Source organism: Camarhynchus parvulus, chromosome 2 (assembly GCF_901933205.1).
Source record: "Camarhynchus parvulus chromosome 2, STF_HiC, whole genome shotgun sequence".
NCBI classification, from domain to species: Eukaryota; Metazoa; Chordata; class Aves; order Passeriformes; family Thraupidae; genus Camarhynchus; species Camarhynchus parvulus.
In genome coordinates this window covers 18,471,678-18,496,023 of record NC_044572.1, presented here as the reverse complement: position 1 = coordinate 18,496,023, position 24,346 = coordinate 18,471,678, and the positions used below count along the sequence as shown (strand labels likewise).

Genomic DNA, 24,346 nt, shown 5'->3' with positions numbered 1-24,346 from the left:
GGCGGGCGGGCGCGCTAACGTCACTGCCGAGGCCCCGCCCCCGGCGGCTCCGCTTCCGCCCGGTTGCCGGGGAGACGCGTCCATAGCGCGGAAATCCCCGCGGGCGCGGAGCCCGCCCGGCGCCGCCATGAGCCAGCGGCAGGTCCTGCAAGGTAGGCTGGGCCGGGGGCCGGGGCCGGGGGAGCGGAGCGGGGCTGGCGCGGTGCCCGCCCGCCCGCTGACCCGGCGCCCCGGCGCTGCTGCCCGCAGTGTTCGAGCAGTACCAGCGCGCCCGGTCGCAGTTCGCGCAGGCGGTGGCCGACCTCGCCGCCCGGCCGCAGAGCATCGACACTCTCCGAAGTGCAGGTACGCGGGAGCCGCGGGGTTTTGCGCGCCCCGGGGCGGGGGCAGCGCGGGGCCGCCGCGGCCTTTCCCCGATTTTTGTTTTATCTCCCTCCTCCCCCGGTAGCCGCTCAGTGTCCGGAGATTTTTTCCCAGCAGGATTTGGCCCCCACCCTGCTTGCCGAGTCCCCCTCGTTGCGGTGGGAAAGTAAATTGCGCTGCTCGGCTGCGGTGGGTGCCTGTGCCGGGGTGGGTGTCTCTGGCTGAGACCTCCAGTTTATTTCAAGGAATATTTCTCAGTATAATCCTTTTTCAAATTTACTTCTTCCCGGTTCCGATGTAGCTTTATGTAAAGTACAGCGATTGGAATTCCCGATGAAGCCAGCACTAATTTGCCAAGGAAATTCAACTTATGGAATAAACAAATTTTTATGCCGGCTTTACAAGTTGTTCCTAAATTCTTCGATGCTTTCTGCCGGCAGACTGGCTCGGTTTAGGAGGGATTTTGTTATATTGCTGTCATGGGATGTTGTGAACCAAATTGAACATTTTTAGAAAGAGGAGCTGCGGGAGCACTTCTACCAGCTGTTGTGCTGCTGGCATCTGGCAGATCCACTCTGCTCGGCCAAAGTTCCTGGGCTTAAAAGAGGAAAAAGAAGTGCCTGGTAATTGATTACCTGAATGACAGTTTGAAAATGTGCTATAGATCAGTGGTGGGTTTGGCATGTGGTATTCATGAATTGATTATGTTTTGGTGTGTCTCAATTTTGTTTTGATACTTGTTTCCTAGATCTAATAAAGCTATCAGTCTTTTCTCAAATACAATGACATCTAACAAGCAAACGAAAAAGAAAACCAATGGTGTAAATATTTACAACTTTCTGTTGTTATATTTACAACCGCTTATTAGAATTGTTTTATTTAAAATCTATCATTTAAATTCTTGAGGAATCACCTTTTCTTAAGGACACATTTCCTTTCATTATGAGAGTGGCATGTTAATACCAGGCCTTTTGTATTACCTTGCTATGGCTCTTGAATCTTTGTTTTGTTTTCCATCTTTTGGTGACTTAATGACGCTGCTGTAGCTTACACAAGTGATCTCTGTTTGCTAAGAGCCACATCGTGGCTAAAGGAATAATTTATGCTTTATTTGTAGGAAGAGGTCCCTCTGAGTCCTTTTGCAGTCCTGGTTTTAGCAGCTCCCAGAGAGAGATCCTGTATAGGCCGGCTTCTTGCAGCTCAGCATTGTAAAAATGCAGAAAGTTTCTATTTTAAGAAAGCAATCAAAGTGCCAAGCTAACTTTAATTGCATTGTATTTATTTTTAAAATAACTCTTTTAATGTAATCTGGTTGGTAACTTGACCTCAGAACTGATTTCTTGCTTGTGCAGAACAAATAATTGATTCAGAGGCCTGAAACTTTCTTCTGCACACAGCTGGTGTTGGTCTGAAGGTTAAATTTGCAAGGATCGGGCTCTGGGTAGTGATCTGGAAATGCACATTTGTCTAGATTATCCTACTTGGCTGATTCTGGTCATGAGCTGCTTTTCCACAAGTTTTAGTTTTTCAGATGTCTACAAGAGGGGAATGTTTGCAAATATGGCTGTTACAATTTATTTAGATGGCCCACAAATATTTTACCATCTTTCCCACCTATGTCTTTAAAAATATTTGTAGTTATAAAATTACAATGAGAGCTGTTCATTTTGGCCTTTTCTGCATGTGCTAGATACAAGTTTTAAAATATCTTTGTAAATTATATATGATTAAGTGTTCTTCTTTAAAACTTCCCACCAAATAAAATTGGTCCTTTGATTAAAACAAATATTTTGGGACATCACTGTCTAGCAGATAACTGGTGTGCCTTTTATGGTCTTAATCTAGTGAGTGCTGGAGCAATGATTTAAGTAAGATGCCTGTCTATACATGTATCTCTGTATAAATCTGAATTTAAAAGGGTTTAGAGCTTGTTTCTTATTCTGGTGAATAAGAATTCTAGCCATCCCTTATGGAGATTGCTGTTTTAAGAAAATGAGCAAAGTCTTTGCCCACTGTTATTTTACATTAGCTATAGGAGTCAGGGGCACCTTGCAGGGTTCTTTTGTTGGATCTCAAAAGTTGTCAGGGTTTAGTATCCGTCTGTCAAAAGCAGAAGGCAAGATTACAGTGACTTGAATTTGAACAAAATTAAACCCTAAAGTGTACTGTCAGGTACTCTTGTATTAGTGGCCTCAGTTTATCTTCCTGGAATAAGAATGAAAGATGAGTTCTCAAGGAATAAAGCATCTGATCCCATTTTAGAAGTCCTTTTGATAAATAGTTAACATCTTATAAGGAAAATAGATACTTCTTTGAGACCTTATTCTTTGTGGAGGTGTGTCTGGACACCATGCTAACATCATGAAAGATAGAAGTGTTGAAAAAGTAATTCTTTACTACCCTCTAAGCCTTGCTTCTGTGGCATCAAACTAGGTACAAGCAGTGGTATTGTTGCACATTTGGAGCCTGCAGCCTGGAGGAGAGCAAGCAGCCAGGATCAGAGGCACCAGCTCCTTGTGCTGGCTTGGCTGCTGAGAAACCTTGAGGTGCCATTGCTGTGGAGACTCCTAGGTATGACCTGTAAGGAAAACTGCTGGGAAGCTGAAAAGAAGGTCAGAGAGGGCCAACAGGAAGCCCGCCTTTTCTTAGGGCATCTGCCTTCTGAAGCTTCCGTATCTCATCAAGTTCTGGAACTGCTTTTCCCACTGGGCAGAAATCTCAAAGATGTTGTAACCAGGGAACTGGAACCTGGCCCTGGGCTTCAACACATTTGCATGGCACTGGCCCTTTCCTGGTCAAGAATGTCCAGGGAGTTAGTGCCTGGGAGCTTAACAGCTTTCTGGTGGCAAGAAAGTGCAAGGAATGATCAGAGAGATTCTTTTGTTGGAGCTCATTCCTGTTTGTTTTCCAACTCTCTGTTTTGCTTTGATAAAGTTGTTCCTTATGATTAAATACTGCCATGAATAATTATAGGATTTGTCATTTGAATGTTTAGTTAGTTGATACTTGGGGAGAAAAGTCTGCTCCAAGACTCCTAAACCTTTTCCATTTAGTAAATTTACATGTGAAACAATGACAAACATTTTATCAAATCTTGTTTCTTGAGGGCTGCTGACTAATAGGAGAAGCTACTTTGATAGTAATGACTTTAAATATACTTTTAAAATATAAATCTATTTATTTGTTAGCTACTGCTCATGGAGTTTGGTACTGGAATGCATTATTCAGCTCCACATCTCTTCATCCTTCTGAAATTTAAAATCCAAGAAACAGGCTGTTTTCAGTTAAAATGACAGATGAACTTGAGCTCTCGTTCTTGCACTGAGGTTTAGGCAGCTGCCTGTCTTTTAGAAGAGCTAGGTCAAAATCTGAAGTGCTTCTAGGATGTGTGGAACAGTGGTAGTCACTGAGGGTCTCATTCTTCGTTTTTTTTCTTGTGAAGTGCAGCGCTCTGTAAATAAACAACCCCTTTGAAACTGCATTTTGTTTTGGTTTTTTTGGAGGCATTAACAATTCAGGATTAATACATGTATCAGAATAATTACTTCTGTGTATTTGTTTTTGATTGATTATTTGATTATCTTTTATTTATGTTGTGTTGGAGCATATGGTGATGAGAATTGTTGCTTTTAATATGTGAGTTATTTAAAGCTGTCATTGCGATTAAGAAACAGTTTAGTCTTGCTACTTTGACTCTAAAGATATTCCAAGATCAGCTCTTTAACCCCTTTCTTGGGGCCAATCACATTCTTAAGTGTAATGACTGCGGAAGTCATGGGGAAAGCTGAGTATGGAACATGGAAAACCAGATTTGTGTGTGCAGCAGCCCCAGCCAGGTGCTGGGGCCCTGCACACCTGGCTTCCCTTCACATTGCTGCTGGGGTATCTTTATCATCTCAGGCAGAGAACTTGCACTGCTGGCTGCTCCTCTGCCTTGCTGGACAGTCTGCAGGGTTCCAGGAAAGTTCCAGAATGTCACTGTAAATGAAGATCCTCTCCCAATGAATCTCTTCCAACTCCATCAGCCCACAGCCCTGAGCCCAGGTCTCCCTTCCATTATTCCTGGTACCAAGCTGCTTCTCAGCCTTATACTTCAGCCCTGAGCTCTCTCCTCTGCTTTCACCTCTGGGCTTTTTCTCCTGTATGTGTTCCACACAACCCATGCTGGCAGGAGGCTAAAGCCTGGAGGCAGGACTTACCTGAATCAGACTGGGGCTCCAGCAGCAGCCCCTGGGCATGGCAGACTTTCCCCTGTTTTGTGGTCTGTGTTTCTGTAGGTAAAGGGTGATGTCATCAGTGTTAGTTCTTTCCTGGCTCCAGACCTTTTCCACTGGTGACAGGTTTTAAAAGCTGTATTTCTGAATCTCTGGATTGGTTTTAGGAGCCTTTATTTTAAAGAAAAGCTGTTCAAATTGATTTCCCTCCTCCAATTACGTGGAATATTTTTGCCCTTGCTTTTCTCAATTTTTTGTTCTGATGTGTGTATTTCAAATGTACCATTTTTCAATGTGACAGTTGGACACTTGGCCCTGAGTAAACAGAACCAGACCCTAGGATGGGATTTTAGGATATAGTTCCATATTTTATATAATATTAAAGAATATGATTTGATAGCACTGTGCTTAATACAAAGCCTTGGAGCACTTGGATCTTGCAAGTGGATATGCATGGACAGACTCCAGTGCCCCCAAGTAGCCAGTTTCAACACTGGAGTTTATCTACCCTCTTTTGCAAAGGATGCAGACAGCTTTGGCTTTGGTTTTGTTTTTGGTTGTTCTGTTGTTTTTTGGTTTTGTGTTTCATAAAAAAAAAAATTATTGCGAGTTAAAAGCTTTACTGAGCTTTAGCAGCAGGAGAAGTGGGAGAGGATTAATGCAATGTGGCATAAAAGACAAAAGGTTGTCTTTGCAATTGTAGTAGATCAGGTGTGGAGAGTGGCTTTTCCAAAGGCTTTATGACGTTGTGGTGCCTGATGAAGGAAGGAAGGAGACTGTTTTAAGGAAAGTCCAAGAGAGGTGACATAGAAGGACAAAATAAATGCAGCTAAAGCTAGAGGATTGACTTTTTCTGTAACTCAATCAAGTGAAAGCTCAATTGTTCCTCCTCTTCTCAGTCTCCTGGCCTGTCTGGAGATTTGCAAGTAAAATGTCAAAACCAGAATTTTTTAGAAACTTCAGTCTCATCTTAACAAGTGGACATTAAAAAGAGGCAGCTCCTTGTGACCACCTTGGCTTTGGTGTGTCTGTGCACAATTGCATGGTGGCCACTAACAGCCCTATAAGTGGTATTTTCAGAAATTTGTCCTCTTGTAACAGGATTCGTTCTGCTTCATTAATGCAGAAACTGGGTCTGGCATCTAAGGAAGAGAAATTTACTGTTCCTCAGTCCTTCAGGAATCTTCAGTGATACTGTCAAACTGAATCTGCATTGTGTCCCACACCATCTGGTAGCTGCTGTATGAATTACTTGATCAGCCAGTCTTGTTACCAGAGTGTATTGATGTTCCCTTTGATCTCTGGAGGATGGTAGCTGTGCTGTGCATGGAGCTGTGGCACTGAGGAGTCCTTCCTTGTGACAAGTCACACTTGAGCAGGATGTACTTGAGGCCTCCATACTCTGGTATCTCTGCAAGAGGCTGTGTCAAGATGAGTGAGTGTGAAAATTCTCTCTCACTGCTCTTCTGGGAAATTTGTTTTAAGCAGAGGATTTAAAACTCACTGCTATGCAGCTCCTAGAAAAAGGTTGTTGAAGATAGGGTGTTGGGGTGAGGCAGAAATAAATTTCCATTTTATTTCCTTGTTAAGTCAGCTGAATTTGACATAAAGATCTCTGAAAAATCAAGCTGATATGATGAATGTTGGAATGCTAATGTTAGCTCTGTGGATGCTCTAAATGTAACAGGTAGCACACAAAAATAAGAAGATGTTATCTTGTTCCAAAGCATAAATTAGAAGGACAGCATCTGCAAGACAAGAGTGTGTCCAGAGACAAGTGTAGTGTAGAATGACTTTTTTTCCCCATATTTTAAAACAGAAATTATTTTTCCTTTAAGGAAGGAGGATAAGATAGGAGTAGTCATCTTCAGATGCAGAAATTGAAAGAATTTCCAGTGTAATGATTCTGTTTTGTGACTAGTCAAGTTTGACAGGGATTTGATGGGGATGTGAGGAGGGTAGAACTATTTTGCATGAATTCCAGGTTGTTTCCCCAAACAATCAAAATGGCCAAGCAAAGATTGCTATCTCCAGAATAGTGACTGTATGTTTCCTGCAGAAAATTGGAATGAAAAAAACTGGAATCTGCTGCTACCCTGAGTGATTTTTTTTGTTTGTTTTCCAGATAGGCAGAAGCCAGCACTTGCTTGCTAAAAGAAAGTGCATCAGGCCTGTGTGTAACAGCTCCACTTGAGAAGTGTGTGTTAAGAGTGAGTCAGCTTCTAAAGTGTGTCATTCTTTGAAACAAATTTGAGTGGGAAACTGAGGATAGAAAGGGGAATCGTTCCTTGCCTAATGTCAGTCAAGGTTCTGTGATGCAAGAGAGAATATTTGGCAGTAATTCTCTGTTACTCAGTTTCTGAGTGCTAGTGGGAACTCTTCCAAAATAAATCTAGTCCAATAGTCTAAATGCCTTATTTTGTAGTTTACTTTCTGTGTGGTTGCTTTTGAATTAGAGTTAATGCATTTCCTACTGCTGTCACAACAGACTTATTTAGAAGAAGACCAAAGAGTTCTAAAGTTTTCAGCAATAAGACACTGCTACTCTATGATCTGTATGGCCCTGTTCACTTGAGTGAATGGTCAAGATAAAAGGAAGTAGTTGGAAGGTTCTTGCCTATTTTCCTGCTCTAAGTAATGTTAAATACATTTGAATTTAATTAAAAATGCTGATAGGAATCCTGGCTTGGACTTCTTTGGAGGAGTAGACTTTGCTGTAAACAAGATAGATGAAAGGAAGAGATCAAATAGAGGAGGTCACCAAATCCAGCTGTCTGTGGAACAAAGGGCTGGGTTGGGCCCAGTGCAGGAAAGCCTCATCCTGTGCCAGGCACTTCTGTCCTCTACAGCACTGGGTTCAAATCCATAGAAGGAAAGGTTGGATATCTTGGCTTCCTATAGGTGTTTTAGTGGATCTCTATGTTTTCTACTGTAGGATCTCTATCTAGCTGCTTTCACACTCAGAATGAATTATTTTTTTAAGTGCTGTAAAGAAAGAAATACTAGGTGTGCTGAAGATACAAAAATGATGACAATGGTGAAAGCTCCTCAAGCAGTGGGTTTTGCAGAGTCATTGGAGGTGACAGAAAGCATCTTGACCCAGAGAGAGAAAGTGGTGTTAAGAGAAGGTGGAAAGTAGAGGTAAAAGCTTTTAATTATGTTCAATGCACAGGCATGGTCTAGGCCTATATATACCTCTCTCAATTCTCAGTTAATTTGGTGTGACTGCAGGCTTGTACAGCACCAGGAATTGTTTCTTCTTTGTCTTGTTTCTCCAAAACTTGTTCCATTGTAATTATTTGCCCACTGTCTCTTCTTACATTCAAACATGACTTTAGGAAAATACAGTCTCCTTGAGGACCAGCACAGTTGCTATTATTTCTAAACTTGTTTTTTTTTTTTTAATCTGTGTTGTAACATTTTGTATCCTTTCTTCAAATAGTAACTCCCATTTCATTTTTCATCTCTTTCCTTATTATAAGTTGTACCAGCTAAAGTAATTTGCAGTAGAACATTTTGTGCTGATGCTTAAATATCATCACCAAACTTTGCATGGTTTATACTGTCATGAAATAAAAGGCATTGGTCATGGGGAGGCACGCTGCTTGGAAGCATTTTCAGATTGAAGGCTTTTTAGGCTGTTCCAAAAATGAAAGCTGTATCAGCTAATCTTGAAAGTACAAAATATATAAATCTTACATTTGGAACAACTTAAATGATGTATGCTTGTAAACCTTGTAAAATGTGGTTTTACATTTTGCTGTGCCTAGGTATGTCATAAAGGTCAGAAATGTGTCACATGGCCTGGACCTAGCTCCTGGGTTAAGTGATTCTAGTCTCTTTAAATTTCACTGGATTTGAGATCATCAGAATTGAATTGTCTGGCACATTCTGGTTTATTGTCCCAGCCATCATGACACTACAGGCTGAAGTGTTCCTTTCCCTCTCCCCCAGCCACTTCTGATAGGCTCTTTTATATTAGTAAAATAATTTTCCCCTTTCTTTTTTTCCTATTTATTAAATAATCTTGTTTTCCTATTATCTCAAGTCAAGAGCTGAAATGTAGTATCTGTACAGCAAATGCAAATGAATTACTTGTAAATGTTCCTGGTTCACTGAAATATCTTCAATGTAGATCATAAGAATAGTGTGAGGTCCCCTTAGGAATTTCAGCAGCTGTTTGACCATGCAACTGATGTTAGAGGGAAGGACAAAAAATACCCTCCCACAGAGGGTGTAGATGACTGGCTAGAAGATAACAGATGATACATGGCATTGGCCCCAACTCATATGTTTGTTTTTACTTCTAATTTGTCATATAAAGTATTTAGTGGTTTTTGATATGAAGCACAACTTGCTAATGACACTGTACCTGCCATGTAGAGTTCATGAGAAGATGTCAGTGATGACCACATTCTGAAGTAGTGATTTCTGCAAAGTGCTAAATGAATTCACATTGATCTTACAATGTGAGGAGATATCTTCAGTCATTTGGTACAGGAGACCTCTTTCAGTTCCCAGTGGCTTTAACAGAAGGGTGAGCAGAGCCCAGCTACATTACAGACCTGTTTCCATAGGTTCAGTTTACTTGCTTTTGTTATGTGTCCCCCCTGAAACCTGTGTTATTTTGTCTTGTGAACATGCTGGGAGGCTGTACCTCTCATGATGGTGCAGCTTTTGTCAAGAGTATTGACCTTCCTAAATTATTTTTAGTGGATGGCATGGCCTCCATGGTTAGTTTTTGTGTTCTTCATCCAGCCGCTTCAGAGCCATGTATAGATGATTTGGCTATTTTCTTCTTGCTGGGGTTAATTTGGTTTTGGTGTGAAATAAAAGTGAGAATTTTACTGCTTCTCTACTTACTTTTTTCTCTGTTTAGGGAAAGACGAATGCTACAGGTGTAACTTGTTATCGCCTGCATGCCTTTGGACTATTCCTTGCTCTCAGGTCCTCAGCTTTTCCTTGTCATGGAGTGCCTTTTGAACACCTGGTGTTTGTTGCTTGCCATTTAGGCAGTGATCCCCCAGTGTGGCACTGTCACACCAAAAGGCCTCTGTTCAGTGCTAATAACCGTAGGAGCCCTTGAGAAGGCAAGCCTTGCTTTCTTTCAGTGTTGCTCAACGAGATCTTTATATTTGTAAAAAATCTAGTGGGAAAGGCTGGGAGAGCTGATATGAGGAGACCTGTAGCTCTGAGTGTTTGTTGTTCTGTTGTAACATCTCAGTTTTCAGAGAGCTCTGCTTTCTGGTAAAGGTCTAAAGCCCCAAAATGTTAATTCATGGAGCTGGCTGCTGCAGGGACAGCACATTCTAGGGATCACAATACAAGTAATGTTCTCTTCCCAGACCTTACAAGTCACATTCTTTATATAACCATTGGGATCTCATTTCTATTCCTACTGGAGAGTCTTAGTTTAACATGAAGAGCTTCCACATACAGATTGGTCATCTTTCATCATCGTTGTTCCCTTTCACAGAACTTTTTTCAGTTCTGTTTTAGTGGAGGGTATTAAATGTAGGATAGTGATGACCTCTGTTTTAGCCTCTACTCCTTTCCCAATAATCCTGAGCACTCTGTATACTTCTGCAGGTAAAGTTTCTCTTCTACTACTGAGCAAGAGCTGGGATCTCTATGGAACTGTCTGTTCTAACATTGAGATTTTTCTCCTGGTTGGTAGTAATCTGTTTGGGGTCCATCACTGCATCTGTGAGGTTGGAGTTGGGTTCCCTGCATGAGCTCCATTTCACTTTCCAGTTTGTTATCCAGTCATTCAGTCTGTAACTTTTTATAGTTTCCCTTGCTGGTACTTTCACATTTTTTATGCTTAGCTGATATACTGTGAACTCATCAGTGAAAACACATCGTAAATAATAACATGATAAGAAAATCTACATCTCTTCTATCTGGAGTGTAATGTATTATGGATATTGGTCTTCAAGTCAGTCATTGCTTACAGCAGATGAAATGTAATTTGGTGTAATTCAGTGTAGAGGTTCTACAGGCACAATGAATGAGGGACGTGCCAGTGTCTTCTCACCAAGATCTCCAGATGGAGTTTCCCGTGCACACGGTAACAGATGCATTTTACGTATGTTTGAATATAACTTCGTTTCTTGTCTAAACTTTAAGATGTATTTTATAGATATTTGAATAAAACTTATTTCTACATGTGCCTTTTTTTGATTTCAGAATTGTTTTGTACCTATGAAAAGCGGACAGAAATATTGCTATACGTCAGCAGTGCTATCCAAGTGCCAACTTCATTTCAGCAGAACGCCTGCATTTCCTACATGCTCTTATTACCTGGAAGAGTAATTTCGTAGGTTTTTATGTGTAAAGGCCAAAGTTTAGAAAAACTTCTGCTTACCAAATTGGCTTTTGTCTTCCTTCTGCAACTCAGGTGTGGTGTGTTTGCTGAGACCTCTTTTGCTGGATGTTGTCCCAAGTATTCGACAGACCACTGCCTTGGCTCTTGGGAGACTTGCAGATTATGATGTGGAGATGGCAGAGGCAGTTGTGAAGGCAGGAATTCTTCCACAGGTCATATGTTCACTGCCTGAGGAGAATGTAAGGCATGATTGTTCTCTTAAGTAATATTTTAAAAAATTATTATACGGGGAAAGGGATATCTTTCTGTATCAGCATCTGGTGTTATTCTAATAGGACATTAAATGGATTGAAGTCAGAGCAGCATGCATGTTTGAACCCCTGAGAGATCTCTGTGTACTGTATGCCAAGGTCTGACTTCAAATAAGCTTGGCTTTAAAATATTGTATTACTGTTTAATGCACTATAGGAAATACATTCATTGCACTGTAACATTTGCAAAATGTTGAGTGATGCTTTGTAAAAGGTCCCTCTTAAAAAAGGAGACAGTTGGGAAGCTGTGGTGATAATTGACTAGGTTTTGTCCCTAATATCAGACACGTGTAAAATACATCTAAAACCCCTGAACTTCTGTAGTGAAATACTTTGTATCTCCAAACACAGGCCTTTGGAAATCTGTAGTGTGAGAAACAACAAACCTCTGACACAGGAAAATATACAGAAAGGTTTTCATCTTCATATTTGTCAAAACCAAACAAAGTACAGTCACAATTGCAATGCAAATAAATCCGTTGGTCTCTTCCACTCTCTTCCTCACATTTTTCTTCAAGCTCTGTGCCTCTTTCACCTTTGATTTTTTGAATGATGCTAACCTAGATTAACAGAAATACTTTCAAGTAAGGTTCCTAGCAGCTGGAAACTGACAGCTGAAGGGTTAAATGCGCTTATATCACAACCACACTTACGTTTCAGCTTTGATTTATGAAAAGTAGGTTTTCAATGGAAATATAATTTGGAAAACCATATATTTTCATTTTCAATCTTTTGAGGAAAACAAAGATGTAAATGTACTCATTGCATACTTTTTGTGCATATGGAATCATTGCCTATACAATTAAAATTGAAAAAGAAACACTAAAGAAAAACTTTGATGGCAAGATACTGGTATAGTATGAAAAGAAAGTAAAGATTTTAATTAGACAAGGTTATAAACATTTTGGTTATTTTATTTCTGTTTTTAAGGGAATATGTGGAACAAAACCCTACCCACTGTTGGTTTGGAAACTACTCCCTGCTACAACTTGAAACCCTAAATAAATTAGCTCAAGTACCCCGAGATAGAGTAATTAGGGGAAGCAACAGCAAGACTTGTGTGAGGTCATGGAAAGCCTGCTATGCCTTGGTGACTGAGAGCAAGAGGAGGAAACTCATCCAGTTCATGCAGAGTTTAGCAAGCAGGCAGTTTGTCACTTCCCACAGGCAAAGAAACCTTTTCCATTCCACTCACTTTTAGTGTATCAACATCTGTATTTAAGGATGAGATTTTTGAGCACACAATGAATACTGTTTCTACTGATTTATGGGGAACAGTCACAGGGTAACATCCCAGATCAATGTTTTGTCAATTAAACTGAGCAAAATTCAGTTTTACAGCATATTCTGGCTATGCCTGTGAATACGGTTTGTTTCTAAAGAATGTGTTTTGAATAATGAAAACAAAGAAGTGTTTTTCTTTGCCAGGAGCATAATTACTTAACAGAAACAACATACCCATATTTGTACAGACTTATGTAAACAAATATGGCTCCATTGAGTTCAGCAAAGCTTACAGTAACTTACATTATCTGGGGATTGGACCATTTGTCTGTACTGTTTCCCTTAACTTCTGTTCCCTCTAAATGAGGTTTAATACTTTGCTTGTAAATGATGTTTAATGTACCTGCTTGTAGATCTTAACTTAGAAAATTGGATTTTTGGCATCAAGGAACGATATCAGTACTGGTAAACTAAGGAAGGTAAGGGCATGTGTTGGAGCACTGAAAGATGACTGTGCTTGTAAATCAGTAGCTTGTTAATCATGCTCTCTGATGTGGTTTTAGCCAATGCCAGCATCAAACTACTCAACAGTGATTTGGCATGGTGTAAAGGGATAGCACAAGGCAGGAACAGTTTCCAGTAGCATAGATGAGGCCATTGTGCTTTGAGGAAAGAGGAGTTTAGGTGCACAGATGTGTTATGCTGTGTCACCTTCTTCTAAGGCCAGGGAGTGGGCCTGGGTGTGTTTTATTTCCTGGGGGGCCATTGCAGATACTGTTCTGTTGCCATATCTTAGTGCTTTAGATCAGGCTTTTGAAGGTGTCTGGGTACCTCACAGGATGCACAAAAGCACTCACGTGGTTCTTTGTTTTTCTGGACTTGATCCAGAAGGGATGTGGGCTTTGCATTGTTTAAATTTTGGGTGCCTTGACAGAGGACTAGCACTGCAAAGTGCCCAGACTGCCTGTGCAGAGCAGGGGAGAGTCAAGCACCTTGGGATGAGATCAAAGGCAGCTGGCACACAGAGAGAGAGCCCTCTAGAGCTCGTCCATAGGGATCATCTGTCAGTGCCCAGGCTGGAGGGCATACTCCAGGCACTCAGACATAGCAGCAGGTTACTTGGGTCCCCATGAATCTTGCCCTTCACAAGGGAGGGGAACTACCTGCCTTTCTGACAACATGGTTTTCTCTGGCCAGAGTACTTTAACTGGGCTCTGGATTTTGAAAATATAACACAGTAGAGGAAACTTCAGCTTCCATATCCTAATGGTGGGTATAAAACTGCAGGAGACTGAAATGTGACTTTTTGAGGGAAGACTTAACTGTGCTTTTAGAAGAAATCGCTGCTGCAGTTTACATGGGAACCCCATGCTGTGTGCAGTGTCATGCATTACGTATACATACTGAAACCATTATTTGGTCCAGCACTGAGGGAGATGGGCAGAATTGAGACAAGAGCTTAGACTTTGTGTGCTCTTATGACAAAAGGGCCAGGTGCTTACTCCTGTTCAAAGGGAGCTTTTATTGGACAGAGGCAGGAGTAAAATTGCAGTCAAAATTGGTGATTATTCTGTATTAGGTGTTGGTGGGATGGGTTTTCAGTATCCTAATTGTGGGGTTTAGGCAGTATTTAGGCATTTCAGGATTCAGATCCTGAACTCTTTTATTAGATCTAATTCTCTCTGTCTCAGTTCCTGTTTGCAAATGTAACTAGTGTTTTCTCATAGAGATGTTGTGAGGATATCTGTTTTAGAAAGTGGAAAACCATGCAAGTGTTGCAGATGTGTAGAATTATTTTAGGAGCTTGCTCTGCATAACCTGTATAATCTGGTTCAATATGTTAAGAGTTATTGTTTTTGTAGCTCTTGTTTTTCACTACTCACTTAAACAAACAGACTTACCTGGACTACTCTCTTTTCCCCATATCCGCTTAGCTCTCTCATTTTTTTTCTGTTTGTTTATGCACTTGCTGCAGATTTTATATCATGAGCTGTCCCAGAGAACTGTAGGTTTGTTGTTTGTGTGATGTCCAGTGGTCCTGATTTGGGTCTATATGAGATATTGCTGCTACTAAAAAAGTCTAATTTAGGCATGTCTGTACTATATTATGCTTCAAACTTCTTAATGCTAGTGAAAGTTTGTTTGTTTCTGATTTGTCTAGCGTTACTACAAGAAAGCAGCTGCATTTGTGTTAAGAGCAGTTGCTAAACATTCTCCACAACTAGCTCAGGCAGTAGTTCAATCTGGAGCACTGGAAATGCTGGTGATTTGCTTGGAAGATTTTGACCCTGGAGTCAAAGAAGGTGCATCTTGGGGTCTTGGATACATTGCCCGACACAATCCAGGTAACAAGTTTCACGTGTGTTATCTTTTACCTTAATGTCATATGATAACAATAATAAATTGTGTTATTTTGGTAAGTATAAAAATATGCTTTTTCTTCTCTACAGTTAGAAAATTTTAAATTTGGGATGAAACCCTGGTGTAACTGTGCCATTCCAACAATGCTATACCTTTTTGTGGGAAACTGGCATACCTGATATCAGCAGTGCCCAGTTATGAGAGGTGCTTTAAGAGAAAATGTTTTGGGCCCTTGGTCAAAAAAGGACACTCTGCTTTATTCCTCTTCATGAACAGATTTCTGAATTTTAATATTTTGTGTAGATGTTACTGCAGAACCATGTTTCTTTTGCTTGACATTAGTTCTTCTTTGATATACATAGTTGAATGGAGAAGCCGAGGGAGAAGCAAGTTTCATTCATTCATTACAGTGGTGTTTGCAGGATAAATAGGCCAAATTTATTGCACTATGTTATCATTAGCCAGTGGACCACACTGCTCTCTGGGAGTCAGAAACAGATCCTAGGGATCCAGTATTGAGCAGTTCACTGCTGTCTCACAGGCAGTTGTGTAACTCACTGGTGGTGTCATGTTCCTATTTAAACACTGATCCACGTGGTTGATAGTTCTTCTACCAGCTATTTATATAGTTCAAGTAAAAGTTTAGACTGTGAATGAAAGAACTGAGGGAGGAAACTGCTAGCTGGAAGGGGTGGGAGAAACAGTTAGTGTTCATATTGTTCAAAGTTAAACTAATTATAGGATCATAACATTAACTCATAGTTTTATATTTGGTTTTGGCTCTAAAACGTACATAGAGTGATTTTGAAAGTGTTTGTCTTTGTTTTTTAATCAATACAGAATGTTGGACTGCAGAAGGCATAGGGGATTCCCCCTTCCCACGTAGTGGGTTAGCTTACTGGGACAGTCTCCAAAGTCGTTAGCACCTTTCTAACATTTTCTGGGGAACAAATTAATTCTTGGGACATCTCTCTGGTAATGATCTTTTATCATTTGGTCATCAGGATTGAATTCCACCCTTGATGGAAAATAATTGTTCCTTCCATCTGAAAGATATTTATTTAAATATCAAAAGCGTTCATTTGTATAAATGTGTGTAGAATGTGTGTGTCTGCATTACTCTTAACACAAACATTTCTGCAGTTTTGTTATGTCACTAAATCAATATTGACTCACTTCAATTGCCCTTCATGCTATTCACTGCATGAATGCTGATGGAGCTTTAGGGTGATCCAGTTCACTCTGTGACAGCATTGTCTGCAAAGATGTAGGTGATGTGGGGGTGTTGAAGACAAAAAAATTCCTTGTACAAAATTTTATTCCATGGTTATGAATAATTTATTTGCTGATGGTGAATGGGTGCATACCTTATGTCAATTTACAGTGACAATAAGAACAGCATCCTCAGAAATTAGGTTGAAATTGTTTTGAAACTGTGCTACCAAGCTGCAAGCATCAGGACATAGACAGATCATGAGATATAATCAGTAAAAGAACCCTGAATGCCAACAAAAGCCCACCAAAACACCCCTGAAAAAATTGCCCAGCTACAGCCAATTTAGAGGATTTGACTGCCTCTATAAGAGTCACAGGATGTCTCTAAAATGATTATGGAAAGTAGAGGAGTTATACTGAGAAAAGATCACTCTGTGCATCGTATGTTTACACTGCTACAAGCATGCCTTTGCAACATGATATTGCTGGAAATGGGATCCAGAGATAGAGAAATGGGATAGAGACTTTCTCTTATCAATAGCTGGTGTTTACTGTTCAAGAAGCTCTGGATTAGACTGACATGCTCCTGTTGACAAAATCTGGTGGTTATGATTTTCTATCATTGTCTGTGGACACATAATTGCAGTTTTAACTTTAAAAATAGACCTGGGTGTGAAATGGCTCCCTCCATGCACAGAAGGTTTTTCAGTTTCAAAAATTGTTACAGTTTTGAACTGGGACAATACTGAGACAAGACTTTTTCTCTCTCCTGAAAAGATTGGGGGGTAGGGAGATTTGTTTGCCCCAGTAAGAAAAGTTCAATAATTAGGGCATGTCTCTGGGATTAAAGTCCAGATCTGTTTTAGGCAGGATGTGAACCTCTGTCTTCGTGAGGGCAGTCAAAGCCTCCTGGCATTCAGTGATAACTGTTTGCAATGGTGAGGGTCTCTCTGCCTTTAATCAGAAATTGCACCTATGACCCAGTAAAGCTACTAAGAACTGCAGTGTGTGTTCCCATGAAAAGACTTCCATTTTCAGAAACTGAGGCTTCCCCCCCACAATGAAAACACTCTCTGCTTAGCAAGTTCTATACTGACTTCATACAAAAATCTCTTAAAATGCAATTCTTCTGGGAACAGATGTCTCCAGGCAGCCTGTGAGATTTTAGGTAAAGACAAATGTCTCATGAGGTTTCAAGATGTTAGAAATCTTGCCAGGTCAGATTCCAAAATTTAGAAGCTGCTCGTGCAGTTCTGCTCTTTCTTTCCCTTTGAGCTGAATTTCAGATACTGATCTTACTCCAAAGTGTGCTAATCAATGTGCTGTGATTTTGCCATTCATTATTTTTACTGATTGGGTTTAAAAAGAAGTGTGAAATGTTTCAAATACCATAGATACCATCAGGCCCATGAAAGATATTTTGTAACATTTTACTTACACCATATTCAGTTAAAATGCAAAATTGTTTTCTTTGAAGTTTGCAAATGATTTGGCTTTCCATTTTCTCTGTCTGCATTGAAGGTGTAATTTATTCATTGTCTCATACCTGCTTCAGTATATTGTAAATTGGTAGGAAAACAAAAATAAACAACACTGCTGATACTAAAGCTTATTGCTAAAAGCAGAATTTTGCTCATTTTCGGTCATCCAGTGGACCATAGCTCAGCTTAGAAGGAACCTTGGTAGATCTTTAGTCCAGCTTCCTGCTCAAAGCAGCATCAGCTGCAAGAAACAGTTCCTCAGCTCTTCAGTGATTTGAGTCTCACCTCCATCCTCCTGGTGAAAGGTTTTCCCACTGGTTCCAGTGGAATCTTTAGCACTGGGGTTGTAGAGGCCTCCATAAAACTCTGATTTTGAAGCGCAACCTTTGGGCTACTTGTGGGAATTGGTCTTTCTGTGTGGCCATAGCATGATCACACAGTCCTCAGAAAAGTACAGTATTGGTGGTTGTTTTGGTCAAAACCTCTTGTTTCCTGTGGATGCACCTGCTGCCACAGCAAGGTCTGTTTGAGAGCCCTGGTCTGAACTGAAACTTGCATTTCCTTCCAACCAGGGGTGTTGCTGCTGCTCTGCTATGGGGATATATTATTGTATATTGTCAATATAATATTGAGCTGATGTTCTTTCTCTGGGGAAAACCTGGACATGCACTTTCTCACCTTCATATTTTTTATCCTCATCTGGTTTTTATAATCCGTGCTATTATTGCCAGTGTGATAAGTAGAGTTTTCTTTTAGCACCTTAAACTAGTTTAGAATAATCTTTTAATTCTTCCCATTGTTTTCAGTGGGAATGTAGGTAGGATCTTGGCTCCACTTTGTTGGCTTTCCCCTTCTCCTGATCACATAAATTCATGACAAGTCTTCAACCTACTTTGAATTAATTTCTTCATCCCTGATGAGTACTTTTGTATTGAGACAAACCAGCGCAACTCTACTACAACTTCTAGTTGTACTAGAACTGGTGGCATCTCAGACTCCAAAATCTGTCTTTATTAGTCTTTCTTCTACATCCATTTGAGTCCTGTCTGCAGTATCTCCACTTGCTAAAATCTTCCTTATGTAGATCTGGATGAAAGTGATTAATTTTTTGGTCAGTTTTGAGCCATAGTTCTCTTGTGTCTGAACAGACAGAGTTCAATTTCCTACTTTCACTCTCCCAGGAAGAAGTTCAGCTTTATCATCATGTAGCTGGAGAAGTTCCTTGAGCTGTACCCCAATGAGAGTTCCAAGCCTGTGGTTTTCATAACCTTCTGTGGAATTAAATGAGGTTCATACATTAGCTTTTCTCTGCTGTCTTTTGTTTTGTCTTTTCTTTGCCCTTATAATACAGCCTTGGCATAGTATTTGGAAGAGTATTTTTGTAATTTGTTTTAGTTATTTTAATTTTTTCTGAGTGAATATTTGATTTTAAAAATTTCTTATTGCCAAGTTTGTTTCCCCTTCTAACTCCTTCTCAGTCTAAATTTTTTCCCACCTCTGTCTGTGTTTCTAAATGGATGGCAAAGTCTCATGAATCCTTTGGTGTATAATCTGCATTAAAGATGTTCTACAAGTAGGAAGATTAACTGAGCCTTTTCTTGACAGAAAAAAAAAAGAATTACAATTTATAATGGAATCATTAATACTTAGAATTGTAATTTTGGGCTGAATTTTCTGGGAAACAAGATGGGAAGTACTGTATTTCCTTTCTTCCCTGCCTCACCTTTTCTGTTTTTCTGACAGTCCTTTTATGACTTGTCTGTCTTGACACATGGTCCAGCCCTCCATGTGGTAAGTTATTAGCCATGAACCTTATAAACACCACTGGAAGAAAAACCATTTAATAACCCATGACCAACAGTAACCATCAGTATTTAAATGATATCAGACTTCTAGTAGCAAGTGCTGGTCTAAATTGAATCAGATTTAGTTTGCTCTTTCAAAATAACTTCTACGGTTACTTTTGCACACCTGAGTGTAGCTGTGACCTGAAAGTATTGCTCTTTCTCTCCATAACTCTTTCTCTCCATGTAACTTCATGATGTTAGCTCCTAAGACATCAAAGAAGCCCATTCTGCTAGCACCATGTCCCTCTTGACATCAGATTCTTGATTTTAGCATTTCCCAGCAGACTGTGGGCAGTGGAGCTCTGGTTGGTCTGAAGTTCTGAGGCACAGTTGGAAGGGGTAATCTGGGCTGTGGGCCAGTAGATCACCATGAATTCCACTTGGTCAGTGTACAGCAGCAAAACACAATCTGAAGAAACTGGGCATGGCTTTTTCCACTAAAAGCTGGCTGTAACTTACACCACCTATATTGATTAGCTCCCTTTCAGATTTGTTTTTGCATACATTTCAGATATATTTCACTTCAGATTTTCAAAACTGAAGATAGAGCATTTGAGTTTGTTGAAATCTTATGATTTGTGTATTTTGAGGATGCATGCACTACATTTTCAGTCAAATATTTATTTGAAAAATGAATTTTGTAGAGTTAATTTTACAGATTCACAGAATGTTCTGAATTGGAGGGGAACCACAAGGATCATCAAGCCCAACTCTTAAGTAAATGGCCTGTACAGGATTTGAACCCACAACTTTGCCATTATTAGCACTATGCTCTAGTCAACTAAGCTAATTTCAGGGTATTGTATTAGTTTAAAAATTATAGCAATATTTATTTTTTGGATGTAATATTTATATTTTCTTTAAAATATTGTATCATAAAATAACATACAGTGTAAATATTTGACTTATCACATGTATTACAGTGTGTGGCTATAACTCACTAATTGAAAACAAATCTGGTCTGGAGCATTATTTGGATATTAACAACATAATGATGACATGACGTACAGATTTCATGAAAAACTGTATTAGTCTATGTATATTTAATGAAGTATGCTGTATTTTTCTTAGTATGAAAATCTCTTTATGGATGGACTATAAATCAAAAGCTAAGTTAGAGTCTTGAAATACAACAGCCATATGTTGCCATGGTACTGTAAGTCAAGATAAATGTTAAAGATAATAATGGATATGCATAATAAGGTGTAGCAAAACTGAACGAAGAACCTAATAGATTATTGAATCCCCTATGGTTTTTACCACTTTTTCATCACTATTTTAAAATAGCACAGCTTGGTTATAATATAAATTTTGCTTCTGATACCCAGTAATTCTCATTTTAGGACTGTGATTAATGCTGCATACACAGAGAGAGCTAATGAATTTCTAATAGTGTAATTTTTGTCCATGTCAGCTAATCACATGCTCAGATTTTTTTTTTTTTGTTTAAGGTGCAGTTAGTTAAGGATATTGTGCTAATCTCAGACACACAATATCACTGATGATATTTCTCATTTGTCTAATTGTGTATGATAACATTTTCTTGTGATTAAAGTATAAATTCTGTCTCATCCCATGTATGGTAGCAAAGACTAGTTTTGATCACCAAGTTCCATTTTTGCAATCTTTTATGTAAGATAAATCTTTTATGTATGTTTTTTGTATTTTTGTTTTTGGCATTTGATCTATGCTAATATCTGCTTATCATTTAAAGAGGGTAAAATGCTCTCTAATTAGCTGGTTGATAAAATTTTGGTACTTTGGCTTTCTGTGTTGTTGTTAGCCATGCATAAAATGCTTTCCTATTGATCAGTGCAGAATAGCCAGGGTTTAAACAGCTGACATCTGCTTACTTTAAAAAAAGAAAAAGAAAACAGAATAACAAACCATTTCAGCCTAATCTACCTCAAATGTGTGCATGTAAATGGGGGTCCATCTATTGACCTGCATTCTTTTCAGTTGTGGATTGGTCCACACGGTTTATGAAACCAGGAGGGCTGATTTGAAATGCAGATGTCGAGACAGTGAACTACACCCTCCCCTTTTTCCTTTGCTGTATCTGTCAGGGTGAAAAATGGCTTGCACAAGGGTCAGTCACCCATACTCACTTAATTACTTTCCTTGGACCTACAGAACTGTCACAAGCTGTGGTGGATGCAGGCGCTGTTCCTCTTTTAGTGCTCTGTATCCAGGAGCCAGAAATTGCTTTGAAAAGGATTGCTGCTTCAACTCTCAGTGATATTTCAAAGCATTCTCCAGAGTTAGCACAGGCAGTAGTGGATGCAGGAGCTATCGCTCACTTAGCTCAGATGATCCCGAACCCTGATGCAAAACTGAAGGTACATTTAATTTTTTTTTAATCTCCATTATATCAGTCATTACTTGAGATTGAATCAAAGACACGGATGTGCATATTTATTTAGAAGCTCTTGGTTTGGGTGTTTACAAAATGAAACTGTGTAGTTAGTGACAAAGAGTTCTGCACATATTTACAAATTTAGCTACTGGATATAAACTGCAGCTCTGTAAGGAACAGCTAAACTAATCTTTCAAGTGAGAAGTATGGGGTTTTTTTAGAAATATACAGTATATGAAGAATGCAACGGATACTTTTAATAGGTAAGATTTGCACATTGCAAATTAAGATTTGTTAATTTCAGTTAACAAAAAAGGTTTTGCATACTAAAGATTATACGATAAGCCAGCTAATAGTGAACTTACTGTATTTTAGAATGTACTATCTGATGTGAATAGCTGTTGTCAAAGGTTTAATCATTAGTGTTTAATTGACAAAAAAAAATGTTTCTTATTATAAATTTTCTGTCTTACTTTACCAAACAGAAGACAACATAAAAATGCCACAAAGGTTTCTTAATATAAGATCTGACAGATCCAATTTATGTAAATAGAAATACTTTCTATTTTAGTAAATTTTAAATAACAGTTTTAAATGCTGTGTGTATATATATATATTTTAATACATACAAGTTTGAATGGGATAAAACAAAAGAGGAACTTTTATTCAGGAACCAGCAAATGTTCTGTGCCATTATATTTGTGCATGAATTGACTCAGTGAATTGTAAAATAGCTGTAATTGTTTTCCCTATCCTGCTTTGTTTTCCTTGATGCAATAGATTTTTGTGTGCAGGGGGAGTGTGTGTTGTGGGGTGTTTGTATACTATTGATTTTATAACAATTTTTATTTACTAGCGTCAGGTGCTGTCAGCTCTAAGCCAAATAGCAAAGCATTCAGTGGATCTTGCAGAGTTGGTGGTTGAAGCAGAAATTTTCCCAGTTGTGCTCACATGCCTGAAGGACTCAGATGAATATGTCAAGAAAAATGGTGCAACTTTAATTAGAGAGATAGCAAAGCATACGCCTGAGGTAAAACCTTGAAAATGCAAATACAAGGTCATATCATTAGATTTTACACTTTAAATAAAATACAGGATTATTCTGTCATTTGCTTTTCGAAAGGGAGGGCAAATGGCTGTTTGGCATGTTCATTGGAAAATATGGAAATGCTGATATTATGAGATGTGTATTGAATATGAATTGGGTTAGGAAACTGGGAATCATAAAATGTATACCTAGCTCCTTCATTCTATGAGATATCAGCACAGAGAGGGAGGTCTTGGCTGACAGTACTGTCAGTCCTAGATATTAAAAATATTATGAGAAAAGCCCCACAGAAGTCATGATACCAGCTAATAAATTGCAAGATCATCCTTTAACAATAATAGATGGTGGGTGTCTTTTTAAAAATCTTCAGGGGTGCTGGGATAACATTTTAATTATTTTTCCAATGACAGCGAAGGTCAAAAATTCTCTTATTTATTATTAACCTGATGGTAACTTGAGTTTGTAATTTGAGTTTGAGCATTTGCAGTGTTTTTGCCCATAGGAAGGTAGGGATGTTTGGCAAAGTCAATACAAAATAAATAGGAAAACCATATAATTATAACTATGGTAATGTGCCAGACCACAGAGATAATTAAAAGGCACTAAATATGACTTTGCAATTAAATATAAGCCATGTATTTGTGGAACACACTAGTGCTGAGCATAGTAATTTCAAAATCATGATGCAAACTTACAACAACTGAGAAGTGTTTAAACATGAATGTTGTGCAGTTTCTTCAGCCTGTCAGTCTTTAAGCTGGTGGTAAAAGTTTACAGTCTTGGCACATTTCCTGCTTTCTCTCTGTACCTCATGGGCAATGCAACTTCACTCCCTCAAAAAAGTAAAGAAATTATCATTATCAAGAGGGGGCCCTAGAGTCAGAAGCCAGTTACCAAACTCAGGATTGCAGGTGAAGCCAGAAGAGCTTCTGGCACCAGATCCTCCACACAAGAGGACCTGGCCATGCTAGCAGCTCTCCAAAGGAGCACTGGGAGGCATCTTGGTGACTCCCAATGGGAAGTCACAATCCATGTCTGGCTTAGAGTGACAGAGATGACTGTCCAGCTCTGGGAACTCTATTCAAGTAATGCACGTTGCAGTGGAGACGGGCTGGCAAATGGTGTTTCTAGAGGACTTGGCTGTGTCATTTCAGACTCATGGCTTTTAGATCTCCACTGTCTAGCTGCAGATGCAGTAAAATTCATGTGAGGGTCAGCAGCAGAGGGACCTGGAGCGAGGGCTGAGGGGCATGGCAGGAGCTCTGCACATCCAGGTGCACATGGCTGTGTCCAGGTGTGGGACGTGTTTGCCATTGGCTGTAATTCACAGTCATGTGAACAGATTTTCCTAAGTACTAACTGAAAGTTTCATCTGGCTGTTTCATGAAGAAAACAATCCCCTTTTAAAGGCTCTAAGACAAAGGTGCATTTCATATTTATAGAAATCAACTGGATTGGGAATTCATGTGCCTCCATTTTGTTAATTTAATTTTGACTTTTAAGAACACATTCCTTTTGCTTTGGAATCTGTAGGGAGAATGGGATATACCTAAAAACATGGAAGAAAATAATAATAAGAAGAAATAATTTTTATTTCT

At 39.4% G+C, this 24,346-nt stretch overlaps 1 protein-coding gene across 1 annotated transcript in view; it reads left to right on the top strand.

Annotated features, from left to right (window-relative positions):
* Positions 1 to 58: 58 nt before the first annotated feature.
* Positions 59 to 24,346, top strand: part of SPAG6 (sperm associated antigen 6) — a 36,994-nt gene continuing 12,706 nt past the window's right edge. Inside the window, exons 1-6 of the mRNA XM_030971251.1 lie at positions 59 to 152; positions 250 to 345; positions 10,978 to 11,144; positions 14,602 to 14,785; positions 21,478 to 21,683; positions 22,557 to 22,730. Coding sequence (XP_030827111.1) covers positions 128 to 152; positions 250 to 345; positions 10,978 to 11,144; positions 14,602 to 14,785; positions 21,478 to 21,683; positions 22,557 to 22,730 — 852 coding nt within the window. The 5' untranslated portion in view covers positions 59 to 127. The remainder of the gene's footprint in view (positions 153 to 249; positions 346 to 10,977; positions 11,145 to 14,601; positions 14,786 to 21,477; positions 21,684 to 22,556; positions 22,731 to 24,346) is intronic.